Below are 9,341 nucleotides of genomic sequence, written 5' to 3' on the forward strand. Positions count from 1 at the left end.
CTTCCTTTGCTCATCTGCCCGGTGGGGCTCCTCGGCCTTCGGGGGACTGGCCGGTCAGAACCCCCGGCTGCTCTGAGCTGGCCGCAGGGGAGGCGCTGCCCACGGCCGTCCTGCGCCTCCCACCTGGCCGAGGTTCCCGCCGGCCCTGGCCTCGCTGCCCAGTGACCCAGAAGCCCCAGCCCCCAGGCCGGGCCCACTGCCCACCGGCCTCGGCCCTAACCGGCTTAGCGGCCCCGGGACGGTCCACGCTGACTCTGCCTCTCGCTCCGCAGGCGCCGCCGCCCGCCCGAGCCCCGGCGCCATGGGCAGCGCCAGCCCCAGCGCCGCGCCCCCCGGCTGCCTGCTGCTGCCCCCCGACGGCCTGGAGAAGGGGGCGGCGCCCGAGAGACGGGCCTGGAGCCCCCGCCGCCCGGCCACCCCCGAGCAGGGCCTGTCCGCCTTCTACCTCTCCTATTTTGACATGCTGTACCCCGAGGACGGGACCTGGGCCGCCAAAGGACCCGGGGCCAGCGCTCGCGAGGAGCCGCCCGAGGAGCCTGAGCAGTGCCCGGTCATCGACAGCCAGGCGCCGGGGGGCGGCCTGGACCTGGTGCCGGGGGCGCTGGCCCTGGAGGAGCACTCGCTGGAGCAGGTGCAGTCCATGGTGGTGGGCGAGGTGCTCAAGGACATCGAGACGGCCTGCAGGCTGCTCAGCATCACCGCAGGTGAGCCGGCCTCCCTGGGCAGCGCAGGGCAGGGCTGGGGAGGGGCACCACTGGACGGGATGAGGCCACCTGCCCCAGCCCCAGGCGGCCCCAGGACGCTGGCACTCCTCACACAGTCAGCCCACAAGGCACATCAGCTGAAGCCGCCTCTGGGAGGGTTTCTGCCCAGTGTCCCCAGTGGATTCAGGCTCTGTCACCTGGCCACCTCCTCTGGGATTCATCTCTGCTGTCCCCTCATTCACTCTGCTCCAGAGACCAGCCTGTCCACTGTTCCCATGACACTCACCACTTTGCACCTGCTGGTCCCTCAGCATAGAATACTCTTCCCTCAAATACCTACTGGGCTCCTTCAGGTCCTGATGACAGACACCCTCTCAATGAGGCCTTCTCTGGTCCCTCCATTGGAATTGTTGCCCACAGCCAGGTGCAGTGGCATTCGCCTACAATTCCAGCAACTTGGGAGGCTGAGGCAAGAGGATTGCAAATTCAAGGCCAGCCTCAGCAACTTAGCAAGACCTTGTCTCAAAATTAAAAAAATAAAAAACAAAAAGGATAGAGAATCCGGGGATGTAGTTCAGTTGTAAAGCATCCTTCAGTTCAACCCCCAGTACCAAGAAAGAAAGAAAGAAATTACTGTCCATGTTCTGACTCTCCTGATCTCTCGTAGTTCTCTTTAGATCTCTCACGGCGGCCCGACCGTCTGACATGCTGCTTCTTTCCTATCTTGTTGACTGTGTGTCCCCCACGATGAGATGCACTCCACAAAGGCAGGGATTTTCCTCTGATTCTTCATTTCCAGAGCCCTGGTTCCTGGGTACACCCTGAACATAACAGATGCTCAATAAACAGCTGTGGGACAAATTCACCCACAGGAGCTTCTTCCCAGGCCAGCCCTGTTCTAGGACTGGGGAACCGAGGGGTGACTGAACACAGAGGTCACTATGTTCATGGACTGACGTTACAGAGAGGAAAGCAGGTCACAAATAGAATGTGTCCCCGGTCTGGTGGCAAGGAGGCTCTGAGGAGGAGGGGACACAAGGGGCCGAGCATGTGTGCACTGGGCCTGGGGTGGTCACCATGGGTCTCGTCCCTGGTGCATCGTCCCCCTGGCACTTCTGTTTGGGGGCTCGTGTTGGAGCGTCCCTATGTACCCTGCAGCTTTCACAAGGGAAAGGGGGTCGTTACACACCCCTCTGACCCAGCCCCGCTCCCCAGCGTCCCATGTGGTGCCTGCACTCGGGGGCACCCCGTCTTACCGCATCCTACACCTGTGCCAGCCCCGCCGCAGAGCCTCTCCCAGGACGCCTCTTCCCCCACACTAGGCCTGGGAGGGACCCGCTCTCAGAACAATGGGGACAGAAACAGATTGCTTTGACCTGGGGAGGAAAATGGGTTTATGAAGCGGGAGCAGCCTAGCCTGCAGGTCACCTGCTGGGGCACCGCCTCGGGCCATGGTGTTCCCTTGGCTGCGTCCATCTTTGTACCCAGCCCGGGCTCCCTCCAGGGCAGCTTCCCACGGGAGACTGGGACCTAGCCAGTGTGCCCCTCCTGGCCCGAGTCCTGTAGCTGCCCTGTCACCGCCCTGCCCCCGGCCACTTCTTTCTTCCCGCCACGTGCATTGAGCAGCTACTATGCAGCCCGCCCGTGTGAGGTGTTGGGTCAGGGTCCTTCTCGGGAAGATGACGGGGACGGTGTTGGGGTTGTCACCCGCATTCCTGGTTAGATTTTCCTGGGGAAGGCAAGAGGTGTCCAGGGAGAAGCTCCGGTGTCTCTGGCTTATTGTCACCATTGCCACCAGGGCTGGGGCTGCCCTGAAAGGTCCTCTGAAGGCCGAGGGATCTGGGAGACGGAGGCCTGGGTGAGAGGCGGGGCAGAGGCCAGGCTGGTTCAGGGCCCAGCTCCTCCCCTCTGTCCCCTCCTTCCTGGGGTGCCTGCTTCCACAGGGCCCCCCCCAGGCCCGTCTGAGTCTGGCTTGTCCCCATCCAAGGCACGCCTGGCCCGAGGCCACAGTTTCCCGGGTGAATCAGCTGTGGGTGGGGCACCCGTGGGTAGCGCCCAAGCACAGCTGAGGGGCCTTCCCATGCAGACCCTGTGGGCTGGAGCCCCGGCAACGTGCAGAAGTGGCTGCTGTGGACCGAGCACCAGTACCGCCTGCCCCCCGTGGGCAGGGCCTTCCAGGACCTGGGCGGCAAGGAGCTGTGCGCCCTGTCGGAGGAGCAGTTCCGCCAGCGCTCCCCCCTGGGCGGGGACGTGCTGCACGCCCACCTGGACATCTGGAAATCAGGTGCGCGGCCCTGGGGCTCCCCTGGGGACTCCAAGCGGGGGGGGGGTGCCAAGGGGGCGGGTGAGGCCAGGATGCCAAGAGATGGCCCTTGACCGGGACCGCCCCAAACCAAACCCCCTCTCTGAATCTCAACCCAGGGACAGCAGCCTCCCTGGGCCCTGGGCATCTCACCAACTTAGCACCCCCAGCCTGGTCCAGGGCAGAGAAGTGCAGCCCACGGAAGGGAAAAGGTAGAAGGTCAGACCAGGGGACGTGCGTGGGGTGTCAGAGCCGAGGGTGACTGATGATAGCGAGAAATCCTTCTTTTTCCTTTTTAAAGTTTGTTTATTTTGTTTATTTTCCATTAGAGAAGTCATGAAGTAACAAATGTGCACATTTAGAAAAAAAATCGCAGTAAGTGGGGCAGGGTAGCACACGTCTCTGATCCCAGCGACTCCAGAGGCTGAGGCAGGAGGATCGAAAGTTTGAGGCCAGCCTCAGTAACTTAGGGGGACCTTCTTTCAAAATAAAAAAAGAGAAAAGGTCTGGCATGTAGCTCAGCAGTAGAACGTGGGCCTAGCATGTCCACAAGGCCCTGGTTCCAATCCCCAAGCACCATCATTGAAAAAAAGAAAATAAGGGCTGGGGCTCAGAGGTAGAGTGCTCACTAGCATGTGCAAAGCCCTGGGTTTGATCCTCAGCACCCCATAAAAATTTTAAAAATAAAAGTATTGTGTCCAACTACAACTAAAAAAAAATAAATATATTTTTAAAAAATCAAGACCGTGGTGAGAAATAGTAAATGGTGAGCGTAAGGCCCCCCCCACCCATGGCCTTAATGCCAAGTGCTTCCCGGTGGCAGCCACTGTCACCAGTTTCCGGGGTATCTTTCCTGAGAAAGTCTATGCCTCTTCAAGCAAATGTACGAATGTAGTTTTAACTCTCAAAAACGAAACCAAGGGGCTGGGGCTGGGGCTCAGGGGTAGTGCACTTGCCTAGCACGTGCAAGGCCTTGGGTTCAATTCTCAGCAAACAGATAAATAAATAAGTAAAATAAGGTCCACCAACAACTAGAACAATATTTTTAAAAACCCATAAGGAGCCCTGTGGGTCACACTCTTCTTGGCTCCAGTGTGTCGGACCTGCTTCCCATCAGCAGACACACAGCTGCCCTGTTCCTTTGGTGTCCATTTGTCAACCCCTGCGTGTTTAAATTGTCCCCATCTCTTTGGACACCACTGTGTCCTGTGCAGATCGGCTCTTTGGAGGATGTGGTTTTAGCTCAGTGAGTCCAGACCCGTCCCTAGGGGCCTGCAATGAATACGGGGACAGGCCCCGCTCAGGACTCCATCAGAGACCCGTGCCTGCCCAGCCCAGGCCCCTGGTGGGTGGGTGGTGACCTCCTGGACACTAGCCAGCTGCCTCACCCAGGAGAGACCAGAGGGCCAGGTGGAGAGCTGGGGGCGGCTCTGCTTGGTGCACTTGGCAGCTGGAGGGCAGGAGCTGGTGTTTACGATGCCCTGCGCTGAGCAAGGTGCAGACCTCACACCCACTCCAGGCCAGGCCTCCGCAGGGGGGCCCGCCCCTCCACTGAGGCCGTCCGCGGGCCTCCGTGGCCTCTGCATCTCAGCACTGGCAGGGCCTCCACCTCCGGCTTAGCTCTGAAACCCTACGCCTTCACCCAGCGGCTCCTGGAAAAGCAACCTGACTGTGCACGTTGGCAGGAGGCAGGGAGCCGCCGGGACCCCCCATAATCCTATTTCACACTCCTCCCTCCCCCACTCTTGAGGCCTCTCCTGGGTCACCAACTCCTCTCCTTGTCCCACAGCGGCCTGGATGAAAGAGAGGACCTCCCCGGGCGCCGTTCACTGCTGCGGTGAGCCAGGGAGGGCAGGGAGGCCTGGGCGCGGGCGGGTTGGGGGCCGCAGAGGCACGGACGGCTGCTGCTGCGGCTGCCCACTCATCGCCCTTCCCTGGCCACCAGCCTCCAACAGCGAGGAGAGCTGGACCGACAGCGAGGTGGACTCGTCCTGCTCCGGACAGCCCATCCACCTGTGGCAGTTCCTCAAGGAGCTGCTGCTCAAGCCCCACAGCTACGGTCGCTTCATCCGGTGGCTCAACAAGGAGAAGGGTGAGCGAGGGGGCGCCCTGGGGGGGGGAGGGGCTGCCCTGGGGAGGGGCTGCCCCACGTTCACCCCATACCAAACTTGCCCCGGAGGGTCTGGTTGCCATGGTGACCTGGTTAGACTGGTTAGACTCTGTCCTGTTTAGGATCCTCAGAAATGCATGGTGCTTGCTGAGAAGGAGCCTCAGTCTTTGTCCTCAAAACATCACAGTGACACTGAGGAGACTAAAGATGCCCAGGAACAGACACAGTGTGAATGCCATATGGAACTTAACCCCTGAGCCACGTCCCCAGCTCTTTTTCTTATAGTTTAGAGACAGGGTCTCACTGAGTTGCTTAGGACCTACTTAAGTTGCTGAGGCTGGTTTTGAACTCAAGATCTTCCTGCCTCAGGCTTCTGAGCAGCTGGGATTACAGGCGTGTGACACCATGCCTGGCTGTAACTTAAATTTTCTAGCAGCTGCATTTTGGAATATTTAAAAAGATGTAAATTTGGGGCTTGGGATGTATCTGATGTAGCATGCCTGAGGCCTGGGTTCCATCCCTAGCTCTGCAAAAAGAAAAGAGAGATATATAGATAAGAAAATAAAAACAGATTTGATTTTAATAATATAGGTTGTGCATCCCGAATTCAAAAATCTGAAATCTGCTCCCTCCAGGCCGCTGTGGGACAAGGAGAGGAGTTGGTGACCCAGGAGAGGCCCCAAGAGGGGAGGAGGGGGGCAGATTTGGGGTTTTCAGATGAGAGATGTCCAGTGGGTAAAGCGTACGCCAATATTCTAAAACCCTAAGAACTCCAAAATCTGGAACAGTTCCCATCCCAAGAATTTCACAGGATGCTCGGCCTGTATTTAACCTGCTGGTGTAAATTACTGTGATTTCATCGGGTAACAGACAAGCAATTACTGGGGCATTGGACCACGTCTTAGAAACCGAGTGTGTCTTTCACACTCTGGGCACATCTCAATGTGGACAGCCACATTTCAAGTGCTCAACAGCCACCAGTGCCTGGTGGCCACCTATTGACAGCGCAGGGCTAGATGGCGAGTGGGAGAAGACTCAGAAACAAGGAGCCTGCCTGTGGGAGGCTGGGCCTCACGGAGCCCTAGCCTGACTGTGCCTGAGCTAGGTCACTTACAGAGAATCACAGTGTCCTGAGGGTTTGGGGCGGGCACAGCCACACTCTGTCCTCAAGGGACCCACAGTCTTGTATGAAAAATAGCAGTGAAATGGGCTTTGTGGGGACCTTTTGGGGACTGTATTAAGAAGGAGGGGATGGGCTGTGTCGGTCCAGGAAGACTTCAGAGGAGGGCAGAGGGAGGAGCCGTGGTGGGGGCAGTGCTCCTGCGCAGGGTGTGCTGGCCTCGTGCCCTGGAGACCAGGGACCAGCCCCGGGGACACTCCCTGGAGAGGTTGTGCTGGCCTGGGCCTGGGCAGGAGGGTTGGGGATGAGGACTGAGGGTGGTGACAATGGAATGCTTGTCCCGCGGGGCCCTTCCTCAGGCTCCCCTCTAAACACCGCTGTAACGACTCCACCCCATGGTGGCCACCGCCACCCCCTCCCATAGACAGGGGCAAAGAGCCTCAGCAGGGCCAGGGCCCCAGCCTGGGGACTGCTCCAGACCTGCTCTCTGGCCACCCTTGTGGAGGGGCTGCGTGGCTGGGACATCAGAGAGTGGCAGAGGTCGTTTCAGGCGTAGGCAGTCCAGGGGGCGGGTGGCAGGGGCCCGGAGATCTCTGTGTCACAGACACAGAAAGAGGCCCAGCAGGGCTTCCAGGATCCTATGCCATCTCCACAACAGGAGTGGCCAGTGGTGACAAGGGCCAGACCCGCGGATCCCCAAAGACCCCACCAACTTCCCAGGCCACACTGGGAGGCTGGAGCCTGCATAGACTCCTCGGCCATTCGTGGGGCCTGTGGCGCCTGTCCTAGGCTCCTTTAGTCCTCAGCACACGCAGGGGCGGGGGTGTTACGGTCCCGCAGCCTGGCCCCCGCAGGGCCTGGAGCTGAAGGGGGCCCGGCCCCGTTCCCTTGGTCTGCAGACTGGCCTGTTGATGTGGTCTTTTGCTGCTGTCCCCACACTCACCACTCACTCTCCGTGGGCCCTTCTGCTCCCCCAGGCATCTTCAAAATCGAGGACTCTGCCCAGGTGGCCCGGCTGTGGGGCATCCGCAAGAACCGGCCGGCCATGAACTACGACAAGCTGAGCCGCTCCATCCGCCAGTATTACAAGAAGGGCATCATCCGCAAGCCCGACGTCTCCCAGCGCCTCGTCTACCAGTTTGTGCACCCCATCTGAGGGCTGCCCAGGGCCCAGGCCTGACACCACCCTCAGGGCCCTCTCGCCCGCCGGCCTCTGCCTGGGCCAGAGCCTGAGCCTGGGGAGAACGGGCGGGCGGGCGGGCAGCGTGCTGCTGGCTGCCGGAGTCCAGAGTCAGGGAGGGGATGGCCCGAGCTCCAGGGCCACAGTGAGCTCTCCTGGACCCCGGGTGGGGGTGCTTCCTCCTCGGGCCTCACTGGAGGACAGAGGGAGTCAGGGAGGCCCCCCAGGGAGAGCCTCCCTCCACCCAGCCCCTGACCCCAGAATTGCGGAGCAGAGCCCACAGAATGGCAAGGACTTGGCCAAGTTCACGGGCAGGGCTGCGCTTCTCTCTGCCGCATCCCCTGCCGCACCTCTGCACCGTGCCTCCGTGGTGCGCCCAGAGTTGGGGGGTCGGAGTGACCCCAGGAGTGGATAATAAAGACGTGAGTGAACCGACAGGTCCCCAGTGTCCTGGCAGTGAATGGCGCAGCCTGGAGGCCATCTGCAGTCCAAAGGCTGTGGTCCCAGGGGCCTGGGGTGGTGGGGGAGGCTTCCTGGGGGAGGTGGCATTGGGCCGGCATTGCCAGATGGAAGCTTGTGCGGGATGGACCGTGAGTCCCCAGGACCAGGGGAGTCTGGAACCGGCCACTTCATCTTTCCCTCCTGATGGGCTGAGGGCAGGAGGCAGGGCCGAGGCCAAGGGGGCTCCGCCTGTGTCCTGTGGAGAGGGGGGGCGTCCTCTGCCGCCTGTGACAGTGGCAGGGAGCCCAGGGCCCTGATCTATGCTAGGCCAACTGAGGCCGCTGGACCTGCAGCGTAGTGGACAGGGGAGAGGGTGGGCACTTCAGTCCCCTATGGGACACTGGCTCTGTGAAGATGGTAGGAGTTTCTGTCCCCTGAAGGCCACAGCAGCACCATCCGCAGGGCTGTGAGTCCCAGTGAGAATCTGTGAGAGCTGCGCCCGTTGCCGGGGAGGGGTGTGGGCACCTGAGCTTATCTGGGGGGCACCAGCCCCCCATCCATTCTTCTGAGCAAGCAGCCCCCTTGGCTTCTCTTTTGGTCCTGGGGACTGCACCCAGGGCCACTCCACCACTGAGCCACACCCCCAGCCCCATTTTGTGTTTTATTTAGAGACAGGGCCTTGCTGAGTTGCTTGGCACCTTGTTTTGCCGAGGCTGGCTTTGAACTCGTGTTCCTCCTGCCTCAGCCTCCTGAGCCCCTGGATTATAGGCGTGTGCCACTGCACCCGGCTTCCCTTAGCTGCTGCTGCTTCTTCATATATATATATATGTGCTGTACTTGGACACAATATCTTTATTTTCTTTCTATGTGGTGCTGAGGATCGAACCCAGTGCCTCACACATGCGAGGCAAGTGCTCTACCACCAAGGGACAGCCCCAGCCCTTCCCTTAGCTTCCTTATGCTCCACCCACATTGACTCACCAGCTTATGTGTCTAAGCGTCTACCATGTGCCAGGTGTTCCCACTGCTTTCTATGTCATTGACCGTCCCCATAAAGCTTTGAAGCAGAGTTCATGCCCCCATTTTGCAGAAGATGCAACTGAGGCTCAGAGCAGTTAAGCCACGGGCTTGCAATCACACAGCTGAGCAGCAGCAGAACCAGAAAGGGAACCTTGGTCCATCTTTCCCCAAGGACAGGGCTCTTCCTGTCCCTCCGTCCTCCTGTTGCATGACTGCTCAGCATCCTCAGTGTCCACAGCCTGTGCCTCTGAGGCCAGGTTTCCAGAAAGCAAGCAGGAACCAGCGCCACCAGCCCACCAGGGTCAAGTCCTGCCCTGTCCCCTGCCTTCTGCCTCCAGCAGCTTCATTGTCTTCAGGAGAAGTTGACCTTGGCCATGAGCAAACAGCACCCTGGCGTCTGCCAGCTGGGATGGGTCCTGGAGAAGGAGGGGCCCTGCCCCGGGCCTGTGCCTCACGGGGCCCTG

At 60.1% G+C, this 9,341-nt stretch overlaps 1 protein-coding gene across 2 annotated transcripts; it reads left to right on the forward strand.

The window, feature by feature from the left end:
* The first annotated feature begins 301 nt into the window (after positions 1-301).
* Spdef (SAM pointed domain containing ETS transcription factor) lies at positions 302-7,392 on the forward strand. Of its 2 annotated transcripts, XM_076857708.1 has the most exons (5): positions 302-704; positions 2,791-2,988; positions 4,796-4,843; positions 4,952-5,098; positions 7,214-7,392. In XM_076857708.1, exons 1-5 carry the CDS (start codon positions 302-304, stop codon positions 7,390-7,392), a joined length of 975 nt encoding a protein of 324 aa, XP_076713823.1. The 2 variants fall into 2 exon arrangements, with proteins under 2 accessions (XP_076713823.1, XP_076713824.1); XM_076857709.1 differs by lacking the exon at positions 4,796-4,843.
* Positions 7,393-9,341: the final 1,949 nt, after the last annotated feature.

This window comes from Callospermophilus lateralis, chromosome 6 (genome assembly GCF_048772815.1).
Source record: "Callospermophilus lateralis isolate mCalLat2 chromosome 6, mCalLat2.hap1, whole genome shotgun sequence".
Taxonomy (NCBI): Eukaryota; Metazoa; Chordata; class Mammalia; order Rodentia; family Sciuridae; genus Callospermophilus; species Callospermophilus lateralis.

What these genes read in the sequence shown, in the direction of transcription:
- Spdef (XM_076857708.1), top strand. Translation starts at nt 302, where the DNA reads ATGGGCAGCGCCAGCCCCAGCGCCGCGCCCCCCGGCTGCCTGCTGCTG. An exon ending in CCTGGACATCTGGAAATCAG is followed by an intron (nt 2,989 to 4,795) that starts GTGCGCGGCCCT and finishes CTTGTCCCACAG; the next exon opens with CGGCCTGGATGAAAGAGAGG. An exon ending in GTGGCTCAACAAGGAGAAGG is followed by an intron (nt 5,099 to 7,213) that starts GTGAGCGAGGGG and finishes CTGCTCCCCCAG; the next exon opens with GCATCTTCAAAATCGAGGAC.